The 17,589-nt window shown below is 35.4% G+C and overlaps 2 protein-coding genes across 2 annotated transcripts in view; both read right to left on the reverse strand.

Annotated features, from left to right (window-relative positions):
• Nucleotides 1-2,567: 2,567 nt before the first annotated feature.
• si:dkey-247k7.2 (uncharacterized protein LOC797677 homolog) lies at nt 2,568-4,278 on the reverse strand. The gene is made up of 3 exons (XM_059567173.1): nt 4,209-4,278; nt 3,917-4,047; nt 2,568-2,945 (listed from the first exon to the last, which is right to left on the reverse strand). The coding sequence occupies exons 1-3, from the start codon at nt 4,276-4,278 to the stop codon at nt 2,814-2,816; spliced, it is 333 nt and encodes a 110-aa protein (XP_059423156.1). The 3' UTR covers nt 2,568-2,813.
• Nucleotides 4,279-8,422: 4,144 nt separating this feature from the next.
• Nucleotides 8,423-17,589, reverse strand: part of trim46a (tripartite motif containing 46a) — a 12,076-nt gene continuing 2,909 nt past the window's right edge. The window contains 9 exon segments of the mRNA XM_059567759.1: nt 8,423-10,086; nt 10,690-10,757; nt 11,624-11,853; nt 13,038-13,385; nt 13,484-13,605; nt 13,800-14,053; nt 15,027-15,122; nt 15,384-15,530; nt 16,367-16,655. Coding sequence (XP_059423742.1) covers nt 9,696-10,086; nt 10,690-10,757; nt 11,624-11,853; nt 13,038-13,385; nt 13,484-13,605; nt 13,800-14,053; nt 15,027-15,122; nt 15,384-15,530; nt 16,367-16,655 — 1,945 coding nt within the window. The 3' untranslated portion in view covers nt 8,423-9,695.

Genomic DNA, 17,589 nt, shown 5'->3' on the forward strand with positions numbered 1-17,589 from the left:
GTTTTTCTCCTGTCCAGCTGTCTAGCCATCTTCTCTCTCTGTGTTTCATGTGCAGTTGCTTAAGGCAGGTATTTATGAGCAACTCTACGTAGACTCGAAACATTCAAGCTGATTTTTCAAGCTTTACCTACTTTATTTTTCTGTACTGTATCATTTGCACTACTAGTTTTAATGGCAGCTGCTGAGCGACTGTTGTAAGCTGGGATGTCCAAGTAGCAAACCTTGAAAAAATAAAACTAATTTAACTCTGTTAAGACCTCTCGTTTAAAATTGGGCTCCAGTAGCAACTCTGTTATAGTATAACCAAATATGTGTGATTTATATGCTGCTTGTGGAAGAATGTATATATGCACAGATGCATATACATGGCTGTCAATGGATAAAGATGCCTTTTGCAATCAGATTTGGACACACCACCTCCAGAGTCTGATTAAATCACTTTTATCAGCCAAATCTCATCGTTTTGCCTGAACTGGAGCTCTTAAAGGTGCATTTAATAATTTAATGCTAATTTTAAAAGTTTTACACATTAAGGGTATGTTCACATTTACCTTTGTATGGTGAAATTCCAATGGTGAAATACTTTAATCTCAATAGGAATCCCTGCAATTTCACATTAGGATAATTTCTCATTGGATTCAGGTTTGTTACATTTTCAGTGTAATCAATGAAAAATAGTAACTGTTTGGTTATCAGAATTCTTCAAAATATCTTCTTTTGTGTTCAAAAGAAGAAAGAAAAGAAGGAACAACTTGAGGGTGAGTAAATGATAACAGAATTAAAATATTTGGGTGAACTATCCCTTTAAGAATTCAGTGTTTTTGTGAGGAGTCCTCTGCATTAGATGAAGACTGTTCTCATAATAGCTTTCTCTAAAAGTGTTTTATTATCTGTAGTATGTTTCACCTTTTGCAGTGTATTTTTCACTGTTTTGAAATAATTAGGCCTATTCAAAGTAACTTAACCAGGGTTTTTCACTAAACAATTGACAAAATCCTCATGCTCAATGGCTGCCAGCCACTTCTGTAGACACATTAGTAGTGTAGTTTGGTGTTGAGATGAGCAAAAATTAAGAATGGAAATGTATTATCAAGCAGAGAAGAAGCTGCTGAAGAAGCAGAAAAGATCTTAAGGCAGATGGCAGAAAGAATGACACATAAAAACGAACAAACGTAGCTATAGCATACACAAGGTGGAAAGATTTGAAGACAGAGAAAATAGTGATGCCCAAGTTGCTCCTTTCTTCATTGGGTAAGTGAATTCATTATTTTGTAAACCTCTTTAATTAAACTTAAAAGTATCAGCGATTTGCTAATCCACAACGATAGGTGGTGATGCTAACGCTAGCTAATCCAAAAACCTTTAAACCTGGACTGTTATTTTGTGGGAGGCAGTAATTGAATGGATTGGCTATTTTATTGTTTTACCTGCCCTTACAAAAAAAAATTATTCAAGTGTGCTACTAGTATACTTCTTTTAAACTAAAAATAATAAAGTATGCTTTTAGTTTACTTTTTATGTACTTCTCAGAAATGGGCTTTATGTACTCCTCGGAAATATACTTAAAATAACATTTAAATATATTTGACATACTTACAAAAATTCTAAATCCATGTTTTCATTATTAGACAGTAGAGGGCGCTAGTGAACATCTTCAGCACAGAATTTCCCCAAAAAAAAAAAAAAAAAAAAAACACACAAATGGAGACAAAAGAAATGCCAAATACTCAAACAGAGAATGACTCAAACATGTAACACGATCATCTGACATGAAACAGCATCAAAACTGTAACATTATGGAATAAAATGACAGATGAAGAGGTAATAATTACAGTCAAGCTTTGGGGTGTTGATTGACTCCATCTACGTTTTAATTAACATTCTTAATCCAATTTATAGTCTTTTTTTCAGCTTTTTGTTCAAAATGTTATTTCTTTATTTTATATGAAACACATTAAAGTGTTTAAAAAAATTATGCATGAAGCTACAATAAAACGTTTTTGTACAAGCAGATACCCTGTTATTTCTTTGGATGTTTTGTATGTTCAGATATTCATGTAAAAAAAATATATACACATTAAAACCTAAATAAGGACATAGTAGTATACTTAAAGTATGATGTAAAGTTCACTTAAAGAAAACTTATGAGTATACTTGCAGTATAAACTAACTAAACTAGTAGTTTACTGAAACTGTACTTCAAAGTGTACAAAGTATTTAATTAGTAATCTATCAGTGTACCTATAAGTTCACTTTTAGTATAATTGCAGTACAAATTACAGACATAGAGGTAAACTAGTTGTGTACTCAAAGTTTGCTATTGTTATACTTGAAGTATACTGGGCCAATTGGGCCAATTTAGTCCCAAGGAGTTTTGAAACAGTACACTTACAAGTATACCACTGGAACACTGATATTTGTATACCTTCTAAAGTATACTTAAAACTACACTTGAACTTTACTTAAGTATACTTAATAAAATAAACTTGAAGTATACTAGTTTTTCGTACGGGTGCATTCATTGTCATCAACACAGTATACAAAAGCACAAAAATGGACACCACAGCTGTGTTTTTGACCATTTTATTTCTTCATTTTTGACTAAGATTCTTTAATTCCTGGTTTTAAAGAAATTTATATAACAATACATAGCTTTATTTAGATTATGATTGATAGCCTTCATTATAGTATTAATTGTATGAGATTAAGCTACAGACCTACATACTAAGTTTCTGTGAGATCATATTTTTTTTCTTCATAAACTGTACTCCGTACACAAGTACAAGTTACTTCAATCATTTGACGAGACTTCTTTATTGTGGAGGCCTCTGGATGGAATCAGAGACTCTCTGGACGAGTTTGGCACACTCAGCCATGTTGAGGCGTTTGTCGTGATCGTCATCTACTTCATCCATCCACTGTTGAGTCACCATAGGGTTCAGGGTCTACAGAGAGAGACAGAGAATAATAATGGTGCACATGATCAATTTTCAAACTTAATGTACAACCTTTCTAAATCATAAAGCCAGCTTGCTATAAATGTGTGTATGTATGTATATATATATATAAATGCATTTTCCAATAAAATAACTAAACATGAGTTTTCCATTTAAATTAATTAACTCAAGTTTATCTCATAATTATTCTACAGATAGAACAAATAACTAAAATATTAACTGGAAAATATTTATTTTTACTTTTTCCTACCCACTACCCAATTTTTTCTTGGACTCCTTAGCAATCCCTATATATCTAAATATCATTACAAAATGTATTTAATTGATTAAAAAAGATTGTTCACCCAAAACTGCAAATGTGGTCATCTTTTACTTGCCCTCCATTATTCCAAGCCTGTATGAATTTATTTCTTCTGCTGATCACAAAAGAAGGTATTTTGAAGATTGACTTTTGATTTCCGGCAGTTTTAATCCATGCTATGGAAGTCAATGGGGACCACCAACTGTATAGTAACCCAGATTCTTCAAAATATCTTCTTTTGTGTTTGGTTGAAGATAGAAATTGAGGGTCAGGTAATGGGTTAGTTGGCAGCACCACGCACATGCGTTGTGGTACTATCATAAACATATGGCAGACTGACACGGAGGAGAAGAATTTGTTGGAAAAAAGTCACACAAAAAGTGTTCTAGTTGCTTCATAAAATTAAGGCTGAACGACTGATGTCACATGGTCTATTTTAAAGATGTCCTTACTACCTTTCTGGGCCTTGACCGTGGCAGTTCCCTTGCTGTTTATGCAGGGTCAGAAAGCTCACAGATTTCATCAAAAATATCTTAATTTGTGTACCAAAGATGAACGAAGGTCTTGCAGGTTTGGAACGACATGAGGGTGAGTAATTAATGACAGAATTTTCATTTATGGATGAACTAACCCTTAAGAAAACCACATTTATACAGACCTGGATTGCCCGTCCAAACTCAATCAGCATCATTTCAAAGACCTTTGGCCCATCCAGAAGGAGGGTCCCACCTTGAGTGTAGTGTGTGCAGATCTCCTGTCCCAGACGAGGAGGAGGTGGTGGGGGGGTCTCTATTATAGAAAAAGAAAACAAAGGCAAAAGATTTAGATCCCTGTGAACATGATTAAATTACACAGCAAAGCAGTAATATCTGAATAAAAAAAAATGATGACTAGAATATAATAAGTCTGTATGATCTCCAATGAAAAGAGAACTGTGATTGGACACTTACCTTGACAGTTCACCACAGCGGCCAGCAGGCATAGGCTCAACACTGCCATCAGGTGGCCAAATTGTGCCATTGTTGCAGGTTTTTTGCAAGAACAAGACTGTGAGACTCGGATGAGGAGAGACTGTAAAGAAAATAGAGGAAATTAAAGTAACAGACAAAAGAGAATTTAATATATATTGTCACTTTATGTGGATTTTAAATATTTTAGTCCACGTGTTTAAGTTTTTGTTTATAAGAGAGAGAAGAGAACATTTTTGTAAACATTATTTAATGTTTGTCAAAGTTCATGCATTAACTCAAGATATTATGTATGTTTAACACATTTTTATTTGGTTGATCATATTTTTGTTTAATTCTACTAATCATGACAATACAAATAATATTGTCATGTTTTTATTAACTTTTATTAACAACAGTTTCAGAAGAATATTTATTGTGGAAAGAATTTAATAAAGAATATTTAATCATCAGATTTTTTTTTTTTTCAAGTTTATAGGAAAAAATGCATAAACTAACAGTAAATGTTCTTCAGGTAATAGTAATTTGCTGTCTTCAGCTTTATTTTTTATTTCATTTACACTGTATAAATGGGTCTTAATATGCATGAAAATATACAGTTATTATTATATTTGAGAAAATAAAATTTAAAGACATTTTATATGATCGTGAAATTAATTTTATTTGCATTATTTCCTCTTTAAGTCGTGCTATAATTTAGTCTATAGTTACAACTTAAAGGTTACCACAGCAATCTGCAGTCATACACAGGACCTAAACCTCAAGTCATTTTTATTTAAAAACATTAAATCTAGTTCTAGAGTTTACAGAAAAGATAAGAAAAGAAGTTGTTTTGGGGGACAATAAGCTGGTTTTACCCTTATTTCCTCGTTGAATTCTCAGTGGCTCATTCAGTTATCTTTTCATCAATGTAATGCAATCATTTTGTAAAGAATGCAAACAGTCTTTTTAAATGCTCACTGAAGTGTATTGCTGAGCTGTCGATCCGGTTGTGCAAGCTTTTGTTAAACTTAAAATACAAGCAACAGTGGCAGACATAATGTGGGTTTTCACATGCTGCAACACTAACTTGTCATTTTCTGGTAAATACTAGCAAAGTGAAAGATTTAAAATGATAGTTCTCCCCAAAAATCGAATTTCTCTTAATTGCTTGTAACCCATCTGAATGTCTTTCTTTAGTGGAACAAGCTGACGTTTGACAATCTGACCATTTCAGTCGACATTCACTTGCTGATAGTGAATGGTGACTGAAAGTGTCTTCCAACATTTGTGGCATTTTAAAGAAAATAGAAGTCACACAGGTCTAAAACCACATGAGGGTGACTAAATTATGACCCAATTTTCATTTTAGGGATTAATGTATATTTTTTAAGTCTTTCATCTATCCATATGTAAATATTCTTCATTTACTAGAAATCAGCATTTTGTAGACAGTGTAGCCATTTCAATGATATTTTTAAAATTTTTAATTAATTATTAGAAAGTGCCACTTTATATTATAATACCTGATATGTTGTGATTCTGTATCTGAAAATTGACATGAATGGATTAATACAATTATGATATTGCGCAGTGGTATTTTATTCATTTCTTAATTCAGCATGCAAGTGTAAAATCACAACATATGAATATATAAAGAGCTGATCAAAAATATAATTAATACAATAAGCAGTAATAGCAGTAATGTTTATAGCCTGCAGTGAACACCAGAGCAGAACTTTGAAAACAGAAAATAAGAACAGTAAACATAGTGAGAGAACGTAAAACAATAGTTCGCGGAGAAAATGAGCCGTGTGCAGGTGCTTCTTACCTGTATCAAGTCTGAAGAGAAACTGCCTGCTGCTCTGAACGAGGAGAGAAATACATGTGATTTACATATCACCACCCATTCCCACCTATGATACAGAGAAAAGAGTCATGTGGGAGGGGAGATCAAAGATTTGTTGATATGTTCTTCCTTGTTCCTGATGAACATCATGAAAATAATGCAGCATTCATCCATAAATCAGCATATCATTCAAATCTCTATGTTCTCAGACTGAGGCGCACGGTCTCACAAAGTAATATAAACGGTATAAGAACACAGTGCATTAAAATAGACAGTGAAATGGGTGAGTCGGCCTCTATATAGGACAAACAAAAACCGGACTGACACGTAGCATTTCAAAGCATTCTGACATGAAGCATTCTTTTCCTTTCACTTTAATAACAATATGTGCTGGGACATTCTGAACAAATATTCACATCATATGAAAAGAACCTGCTAGTAAAGTATAACAATAATGATCTGCTTGCGTCACAATAAGTGGTTGTAGCACTCATGTTTGCTTTACACTTTGAAACAGCCTCATACGTAGATGCACAGATGATCACAATTATGGTGGAAAAAAAACATTTGTTTCTCTATTTTGCTCAGTCATTTAGTCTTTACTCGATTGCATCGAAGTGCTTAACAAAGACTTCATGAAACCAGTTAAGCTGTGTATTTAGTCAGTGAAAGAGAAAAGATTTCCATTCTATATACTTCAGTTATGACCTCTTAAACTCTTTCACTTTCACATCAAAATGTATGTGTGCCTGTTTCATCAAATGAGTCTCATGACATGTCTGATGAATAGGATGCACTCGCGATGATTCAAATATCCATCTTTATTCTGATCTGAGCAACATTTCCAGTCTAGTGATGGAGAGAGAAAGGAGATATTTTAATGGTGGCTCTTCATTCATGATTAACTTTATATTTTACATTCCTTGTTTAGGTAACTGCTGTTTGACAAGACTAACAGACCTGAGTTCCCACCCAAACTCTAATGTGATCATGTCAAAGGCCTCGTCATGTTCAGGCGGCTGGATGTGCCCTGCATGTACATGAGTAAATGTCATCATATGACTAAGATCGTTTGGAAGTTCTGCCAGGCATAGAGAGCAAAAGACAGTTTTCAAAAGATAAAAGACAGAAATATCCAAAGGCAAACCTCAGAAATGGGCATAAAATGCTGTTAATTGCTAAGAAAAGTAAATGAGAGAGGTCATTATACTCGCTTTGTTCAGAGATGATCACAGCAGCCAGCAAGCACATACAGCTAACTGCTGTCCAAATTGTTCCATTTTCACAGATCTCTTAATCAGCAGACAAAAATAAAAGATAACCTTGACAAATGAACCTGTAATGAACAGTTATTGAGAACATGAGATCACAGTTTGTGCGGAAAACAGCAGAAGGATGGGTGAATCTTACCTGAATCAAGTCTGGAGAGAAACCCCAATGCCCAAAACAAAAAGGACAATGTGATCTAGGTTCACCTGCTATTTATCAAGAATTTTTGTGTAGTAAATATTACATAAAATTATTAAACTTGGGAAGGTCCAAGGAACCAGAAAAACAGAAAATCAGGGAGTTTTTGCAGTTAACTTCCTTAAAAAGGGTTAGTTCACCCAAAAATCCTGTCATTAATTACTCACCCTCAAGTTGTTCCAAACCCTTAAGACCTTCGTTCAACTTTGGACCACAAAACCATCTCCTGACATTTCAGAGAGTGCCCCAGAACATAATCAGCATTGTTTACATTCAGTAAAGCGTGCGTATGCTAAATGTAAACAACGCTGATTACGTTCTGGGGTACTATCCCAAATGGTGGAAGAATGTAACATGAGGAGAAGAATTGTTGAATAAATTATGTTATTGTTTTCTTTGTGCACAAAAAGTATTTTCGCTGCTTTGTAAGCTTAAAGTTTAACCAGATGTCACATAGACTATTTCACTGATGTCCTTTCTATGTTTCTTAGCCTTGTTTGTTGTAGTAATCCTTGCAGGATACTCAGAGAGCTCTATGATTTCATCAAAAAAATATCTTAATTTGTGCTCCAAAGATGAACAAAGGTCTTGGGGTTTGGAACGACATGAGGGTAAGTAATTAATGACAGAATTTTATCTATCCCTATCCCTTTAAGGCCGGTTCACACAGATGTTTTTGTGTAGAGCAGTGAAGTTTGGAGAGATTTTTTTACCTTAACTTATTTTAGCTTTAGCTCTTAGAACACTGTGTCTATGTGAGCGCAACAGTCAAACATGTCCATCTAACATGTGTTTACATAGAAAAAATATAATGGAAAAGCTGCACAGTGGAACGCATAATGTGTTTTGTGTAAACGCTTTCTTATTCAGGGTAAATATATGCATAAATAATACAAGTGAGAAATGTTGATGCTTTATTTCACTTCTGCCATTTGTGACTTTTACAAACATTTTTCCAATTTTCAAAGGACCAGCATGTTTAAGAAATGCTACATAATATCCTCAACAACAATATAAATTCACACAATGAGACCTGAATCTGCAACAATGCGTCCAAATAGCAGAAAACATGACCAAAACCAGAGCTTTCAGCAACTGTCTTTATTGCAATAACATATTGCACACTCACTCTCACACACACACACACACAATAAATACAACTGACATTCTGTATGCAATTCAAAAATTATCCATTAACAACACACTCTAATGACTGACAGTTGCACGGTCATAAGCAGCATCCATTTCTGAAATTAAACTTTGCCCGCTAAATTGTTGTCATAATACCCATTCTGCAAATGAAAAAGACATAACCATAGCATTCATGATTATGAAAAAAAAGTATGGGGTGTGTCTTGTTTTGTTTTGGAGATTATTATTTAGGACATTCAAATGGGAGAGTCGGTTGTGTAACACTAGAGCAGGCACCTGTAGAGATCTCACAAAAGCAGGTTCTTTTCATTAAACGGTTGTTCTTTTAGTTTCGCTTACTGAAGGCATCCATCAGCCCTGTTTTGGCCCAAACAAACCAAACAGACAAGGTCTCTATGCACAGGACGTGTACTGACACCAATACAACATGTCTAACCAAAGGTTTCGCATCTTGGTTGAGCCTCAAAGTAGCAAGACAATTCAAAGACATTGGGAAATACTTAGAAACATGAAACTGATAAACAAGACAGCCATAAACTGTCTCAAATGGATTTGAATTGCAATGTGATCACATTTCAAGGCATTGTTCCATTCTTGTAGAGCACATATATTGTTAATGAACAAACCAAGATGTTTACTAACTATTAGCACACCCTTTTTAGGCAGTTTGCATGCTAACAATGCTGGAAAATGAGTTTGTAAATAGCGAGGAATCATTTGCTTTGTGTCATGAGTGAACCTGAATCATACCTGATTTCATTGTTTGATTTTGAGGTCATAAAACGAACGATTCCTTGTTATTTAATATTGACCTACATGTTGTTAGCATGCTAAATGTTGTTAGCATCCATGACCACTTTTTAATGTCTATCCTTAGAAACTAAATGAATCTTAATATAAAATATCATTAGTCATTGCATCATTAGCTACGAAATAAACAGGTAAACAAAGTTGATAGAAAACGATAAAAGAAGATTTGCTTAAAGGTGCTGAATTGACTTGTTTCAAAGCGATCAGACGGTTTAGTGACCCGCGTCTGTGGCACGTGTTTGGATGGTCACTCTTCTTGGTGGGTTCTGTTCTGTACTGTGATTGGCTATAAGCTCTTGCAGCTGCAGAGCACCGCCACCAATGAAACAGAACGCTGGGCAAACAGGGGCGGAGCAATCAACAGACCCCTCCCACAACACTCGCAAAGAGTGTGCATCATAAAAAGTGAGCCGCCCTTTCTCGAAGTCCAGACACAGTCCAAGGCGAGGTGGTAAGGGGGCAGTGAGGGGGCCGCTAGAAGTGTTAGATGCCCCACACTTGGGTAGTAAGATCTTGCCCATGCCCATTGTGAGGAAACAGAATGAAGGAGGACTGTCCTGGGCGTCCTCTGCGCCGCTGTCATGACCACTGTCTGGATCGTACCTACGGAGAGAAATGGAAGGAGAAAAACTTAAATCACCAAAAATATAGCCTAGGTAAGTCATCTTAAAGGGGTCATATGATGCGATTTCAATTTTTCCTTTCTCTTTGGAGTGTTACAAGCTCTTGGTGCATAAAGAAGATATGTAAAGCTGCAAAGACTAAAGTCTCAAATCCAAAGATATATTCTTTATCAGAGTTAAGACTCTGCCACGCCCCCTAAAACCCCTTGTTTAAACACGCCCCCACATATCTACGTCACTCTGTGGAAATATTTGTGTTATGTCGCCCAAATGTTCACGGCAAAGAAAGAAGGCATGGTTTCAGTTAGTGTTGAAGCAGACATGTCAGGGAGATGATGTGTGTATCTAGACAAAAGCCCTTTATTTGGCCTTCCAAAAGTAGATGCATTTAGGAATCTTTAAGATTACTTACAACAGAACAACAACACATTTTATGGATGACCTTTTCATGGACCTTTGAGAGGAGGAAATTCTGACTTTGCTATGACAGTCTGAAGCTTCTGAATCAGATTTTTTGTTGTTAGTTTAAGTATTTGCTATTCAGTGTTCAAATGCATAGTTTTGCGCATCGCAATGGACTCACCGTGGACTTGCCATGTCTTGTGGAAGATGGAACCACTCCTGAAGTTTTGCTTCAATACCCACTCCCACCTACACACAGATAAAATAGATATTTTTCTGTTTAAAATATATTTTGTCATATAAAAATCTATGAATATACTAAAATGCAATTCATAAATATTACTTGAATAAGTGACCCTGGACCACAAAACCAGTCATAAGTTGCACAGGTATATTTAATAGCCAAAAATGCATTGCATGGGTCAAAATGCGATTTTTCCTTTTTTGCCAAAGTCATTAGGATATTATGTTCCATGAAGATATTTAGTAAATTCCCTACCGTATATAATCAAAACTTAATTTTTGATTACTAATATGCATTGCTAATGACTTCATTTGTACAGCTTTAAAGGCAATTTTCTCAATATTTAGATCCCCCCCACCCCCACCGCCCACCAATAATAAATGCAATAAATAAATAAATAAATGCAAAAGTGTCAGTATGATACAACAAAGAAAAATATTTCATTTAAAATTAAATCCTTGAAAATAATAATTATTTCAGTAATTTAACAAACTTTTTCATATTACTTCTATATTTAATTAAATCTATATTTAAATTGTATTAAATCTATATTTAAAACGTACTGTATATTATACATTTTTGCAAAAAAAAAAAAAAGTGCAGTATACTACCTCTCAAACGTTTATGGTTGGGTTGTAAAAAAAAATTTTTTTTTTTAAAGAAGTCTCTTATATTTACCAAGACTGCATTTATTTTATCAAAAATACTGTAAAAACCTTAACGCTGTGAAATATCGCAACAATTTAAAATGAATAATATACAATTTAAAATGAATAATAAATTCATAAAATGAAAACAAGCTTTTGTAACATTATAAATGACTTAACAGTCATTCTTCTGATCAATTTAATGTACTTATGTCTATGATGACCTTAACCAGATAGGATCCAGGCTCCACTGAGCATGCCCAGTAGTGTCGTCCCTGTGTGATGGACACATCGGCCACAAGGAGGTCAGAGGTGAGGTGACATGAGGTGAGGGCCCGATCTGCAGCCTGCAACAGAGTCATTCCAGGAACACTCCGGGCATATGTCTGCCCTTTTCCCAGCGCCACCCGCTCCGCATGTAGGCCCCAGCGGGAATCCAGGCAGAACGACAACACTGAGATTGAGGTATGCAGGAGAAATGGAGCGGAGGAGAGGAGAGGGTTGGAAAGGCCAGGTCATAAGGAGCAGAACATAAACAAAAAGAGGATGAAGGAGTGAGCACATAATTAAGAGACAGAAAGAGGAGGGTATATATGGATAACCAATAAAGGGAAGAAATGGGGTTGGAAATTTGGAGAAAAGAGGGAAACAAAGAGGACAGCAGGAATATTGTACATATTCAAGGACTTTAGGATTCAGAGGAGATCAAGCAGCTGATATATTCCAGTTAAACAGGAATACAAGTCAAAGAAACAGCAGAGATAACAGGAGCAAACGAAGGTGGAGAATAACAGGAAACATCAGGAGAAATAATACAGAGAGAAGAGCAAAAATAGAAATGTGTCAAAGAGTGTAGAAATATACTACTGATAAGCAACAGAATAATTGTATGAGAGAAAATGAAAGAGAATGTAATAGACCTCTAATAGCACAAGAAGATCAATTTCAGGTTGACAGAATTGTGGGATGGATGGATGGATGGACAAATGAGCCAACAGATGACAGATGGATGGATGAACAAGCAAACGAATGAACAAACGAACAAACAGAAGAATTAATGAATCAGTGAATGAATGCATGGATGGATAGATAGAAGAAGATACATCAATGGATCAATAAAATGGATAGACAATGAACCTGTATGGATGGATGAACAAGTGAGTGAACAAACAGACAAATAATGCATGGTTGGATGAATAAATGGAGGATGAAAGAATGAATCGATATAAACAAATGAATCATTCAATAAATGAAGGAATAATTGATATAGATGGATAGATGCCACGTGAGTAAACAAAAAAAAAAAAAAAAACACATGAATGAATCAATAAATCAATGAATGAATACATTGATGGATGGATACATGGAGAATTGATGGATAATTAATGGATACCAGTAAGTGAATGCATGATAGAAAAACATCAATGAATCATTAAATGGATGGATAGACAAGAAAAACAAGTGGATGACAGACAATGTAAATTGCAAGTCGAAAAAGTAGAATTAGTGGGAAAGATGCAAAATAAAAATGAAACATTCAATAATGCAATAAACTTGAGAGCTGGAGAAAAAGAAATGTGTCTCTGATATTTTGAAGTGGTCCAGACTGAAGTGTGTTTGTATATTTGTGCATCTTACCCGGTGCAGGAGGTGTGTGTAGATATACCTCCTCACTGTACTCTCCAAACCCTGCTTTATTACAGCCTCGGACCCTCAGGACATACACACTGTCCATCTCTAGCTTGTCAATCACTGCACTGGTCCCGCCCACATCATCCAGACGCTGCCATGAACAGTGTGTGCCATTACTTCCTGAGCTTCCTTCAGACAAGACTCTGCCCCATAATGCTCCAGCTCCGCCCACTTTCCTCTGATACTCCACTGAGTAGTGCCAGGCGGGGGCGGAGTCCTGTGGGAGGCGCCAGCACAAATACAGCTGGTCATAGGCCAAGGTCTTTTGAGTATCAATCACAGGAGCCAATGGGGCTGCAGATGGAACATAAGGGGTGGGATTAAATGCAATTTCAAATGCATGTGCATTTAATTATTATATTTGACATAGAAAAGACCATTTTTATGAAAACCTTGTATAAAGTCCATGCTGCTGAGCGCTTTGAGTTCTCTGGAGACATCCATCTGAAAGTGTCGGAACGAGGAATCAGCAGATAGAGAGAAATGCTGTAGATTTTCTATTGCTTTTACCAGTCTGAGGAGAAAAAAAGGGATAATTATCAAGCTTTCTGTATACCAAGTGATTGTGTGTAACATAATATTCCCACATTTATGTTGTGTACTTTGAAAATGTTTCTATGGAACCACACAAAAGACTATTGTGGGATTTTTATTCCATAAATGGCCAGATTGGCACAATCACAGCCACCCACAAACATACACTCTAACCTGCTGTGCGTGACTCTGGCGGCCTGCACGAAGCACGACTGGTCAGTTTCCTTAAGCAGCTCTTGAGTGTATGTGAGCAGCCCTGCGTTTTCCAAAAGACTCTGTTTTTCGGAGAGCTGTGCATTCAGAGTACCTGCTCGCTGTGCACGAGCCCCCTCCAAAAACATGGCCATGGACCCCTGACGCTCCGCCAGCACCCCGCGCAATTCACTCACACACTGATTCAGCTGCTCCTTAGCCACTGCGCTGTTCACCTGAACACAGAGGTACAGAGAGTTAACAGGACAGCAGAGCAGAATAGCAAAGCTTGACTGAGAATTTCTTTAAATATTTTTTACTACAAATAAATATTTTGATTATTTCAAGTGAAAAAAAAACACTGAAAAAACTAAATACAAAAAAACACAATTCCAGGTAATTAATATAGAAATTGGCTTATTATCCACATTTAGATTTTATTTCAATTTATTAAAGAGTTTCTTTTTAAATGTCAAAAAATATTTTAAGTCTAAATTGTCAATTTACTTAAATTTATTCAATTTATATTTTATAATTCATATATTTTATATTTAAAATATTTTATAAATTATAATATATCATACATTTAAAAAAAAAAATTCTCATTAATAATAACAAATAATAACAGATATCTTAATAAATTTTTTATATATTTTCTTAATTTTCTCAATGAACCTTGGCCATGCCATGACATTTGGCCACAATCACACACACGCACGCACACACACACACACACACACACACACACGCGCACACACGCGCACACACACACACACACACACACACACACACACACACACACACACACACACACACACAGACATATATATAAATTATTAGAAAACTAGTATTTTCACCAGCTAAAAAATGGTTTTAAGTAAGTTGTTTCTATCTTTTGCTGTAGTGTGTCAATAGGAAATATTAATTAATTTTGCCATTAACTGTTATAATCCAATGGGATTTCTCTGACAACAGCCAGTGCTGCACACAGAGACCTGATCTGATCATCATCCAGTCTGTCTGGAATGACATGAAGAAACAGAACAAAGTAGATTTTCTTTATAAATTAACTTCAAAACTTCACAATTTCCATTATTCTTTTATTTTTACTGGAAAAATCACTCCCAACTCCCCACTACTGTGATACCCTGAAATGAAGAGGTGTCTCACAAACACTAAAAGTATAATTAAAACACCAGAGCTGTGTACCTCAGTCTGAGCGATGCCGCTCTCTACTTGGGTGATCTGGGCCTGTACAGACTCCTGATTGGCCAAGATGTAGTTCATCCCCTTGGTGATCTTCTCCTGTGATTTCACAACATGGAGAATGATGAGTTACATTAAGCACCAACAACACTGTAGAGCTTCTGCTAGAGCTGCCTGGTCATTGAGAGGAATTCCTCTTCTCTCTGCCCTTGATCATTCAGAGCAGTGCAGGGCTAGAGCTCAGAAAGATTAGCCCAAATAACCATTTTATACAGGAAAGAAGGGCATATTGGGCATATTTATAATATTAACAGTCTAAAGCCTATAGAGCACATGATGATTAAAGTCAGGAATGGATACCTTTAGAGTTTGGTAAGCCAGTGCAATAGGCATGATTTTGTGTCCACTGTGGGCTCGACGGAGTTTACAAAGTGAGCATAACAAACGCTGACATGACCTGCAGTAAAACTGCAACCTCTCCTGCTCGTGCTCCACACACACTAATACCTGCAAGTGAGTGAGAGAGGGAGAAAAGTAAGAGAAGGAAGAGAAATGGGCAAGGAATAAGACACAGAGAGAGGAAATGAGTTTAAGAGGAACTTTTGAGACCATAATAGTTTATCAAAAATCATCTGTGTTGATTACTGCGGAAAAGGACAATATTTGAATATTATTTGCATGGGATTACGTTTAAAATAGATACAAATAGATAAAAGATAATAGATAAAAATAGACAAAAGAATCCATTGAAAAAAGAAATAAAAATAATGCAAAATACTGTTTTTTTCCGTATACATAAAAAAAAATGTGGGACAGTAAGATTTTTTATTATTATTATTGTTTTTGAAAGAAGGCTTTTATGCTGCACTTATGTTTTAAATATACAGTAATATTGTGAAATATTATTACAACTTAAATTAACAAATTTCTATTCCAATATATTTTAAAATAACATTTATTCCTGTGATGGCACAGCTGAATTTTCAGCAGCCGTTACTGCAGTCTTCAGTATCACATGATCCTTCAGAAATCATACTAATATGCTGATCTGGAGCTCAAGAAACATCTCTTGCTGAAAACAACTGTGCTGTGTAATATTTTAAGCAGTGACACAGTAGTATTTTTACAGGAATCTTTGATAAATCCAAAGTTCAAAAGAACAGCATTTATTTGATATACTAATCTTTTTTATCATTATAAATGTCTGTTCTCTCACTTTTCGTGAATTTAATGAATTCTCCTAAATCTCAAAACAGGAATTTATGAGGACTCAAAGATTCTCTCTCTCTATGATGGTGGTACATTGGTGTTGATCCTCTCAGAATGACCCTGTGTGCTTTTACCTTGGGTCTGAAGTTGTGTGTGGGCAGGATGTGTTCGTGTTGGGCTCGCGGTGTGCCCCAGGGGTGGTACAGCTTGAAGCACTCGTTACAGAAGTTGGACCTGCAGTCAGCGCAGCCTTTGGTGGCCTCCAGAGTCTGAGGAGGCTTGCAGAACTGACACATGACCGCCATGCTGCCGAGACTCACTGCGTGTCTGAACCTGCACACGTGAACAAAGAAAGACACCAGTTATCTACTGCGCATTCGAAAAGAATAACATCAGGCTAATCTGGAAAGTAAACACGTATGGCTTGGGTTACATGTACGCATGCTTGTTTAATTTTATTATATATTTGTATGTGCACATACATTATAGCATGTGTGTGAGGGTGGTGTATTGTATAATATAGATGCATCTCAGCTGCCCAAAGCATCCAGATCCCCAGTTTTCTAACAAATGTTCAACCCTCAAGTGTTCACCCTCGATGTGAAATAAAAGATTAATATATTACATACCATTAGATTTTTATTATAGATGTTAAAAGGAACATCATGTCCTTATTTAAATCATTTAACAGTCTAACATACATGTTTTAAATGTCTTTTTAATGTTTTGTTTCGTTTTTACATTCCTTCATCTTGTGCCAGACACGATCAGTCATATACGAAGCTCCACGCATGACATGTGGAAGAAAAAACAGATCTTGTTGCTATGATTTAAGAAAAAGTTCATAGGATTTATTCATCTGTGTCCATGTTATACTCATTTTATTTCCTTCATTTTAATGTAATCGTGGCCGCGCTATACTAATTAATTCTTTTAATATATTTCAGTTTTAATGTGGCTCAATAGTGGCCATGATTTAACTAAAACAATAAAAATAATAATTGGTCACATTACATTGACATCACAATGTTACAATGACAAACAACTGTTTGCTGTTTTACTGTGCTGCAGCTAAATGCTTTTTAAAAGCATTTAGCTTTTAATGCTTAATTAAAAGCTAAATATTTTAAAAGATGCTGATGTAATGTACATAGAATAGTGACAACATTTCAGGCTGTTTTTCACATAAAGCCAAATACCTGGAATAAAATTTTTTAACTGGTTTTATGTTGTTACATACTGTTTATATGGTTAATATAGTCTTCAAACATTTCTAATTTGTGTTCCATGGAGGAAGGAAAGTTATGCAGGGTTTGAATCTTGAATTTTCATTTTTGAGTTAAATATTTTTTCTTTT

Source organism: Carassius carassius, chromosome 15 (assembly GCF_963082965.1).
Source record: "Carassius carassius chromosome 15, fCarCar2.1, whole genome shotgun sequence".
Lineage (NCBI taxonomy): Eukaryota > Metazoa > Chordata > Actinopteri > Cypriniformes > Cyprinidae > Carassius > Carassius carassius.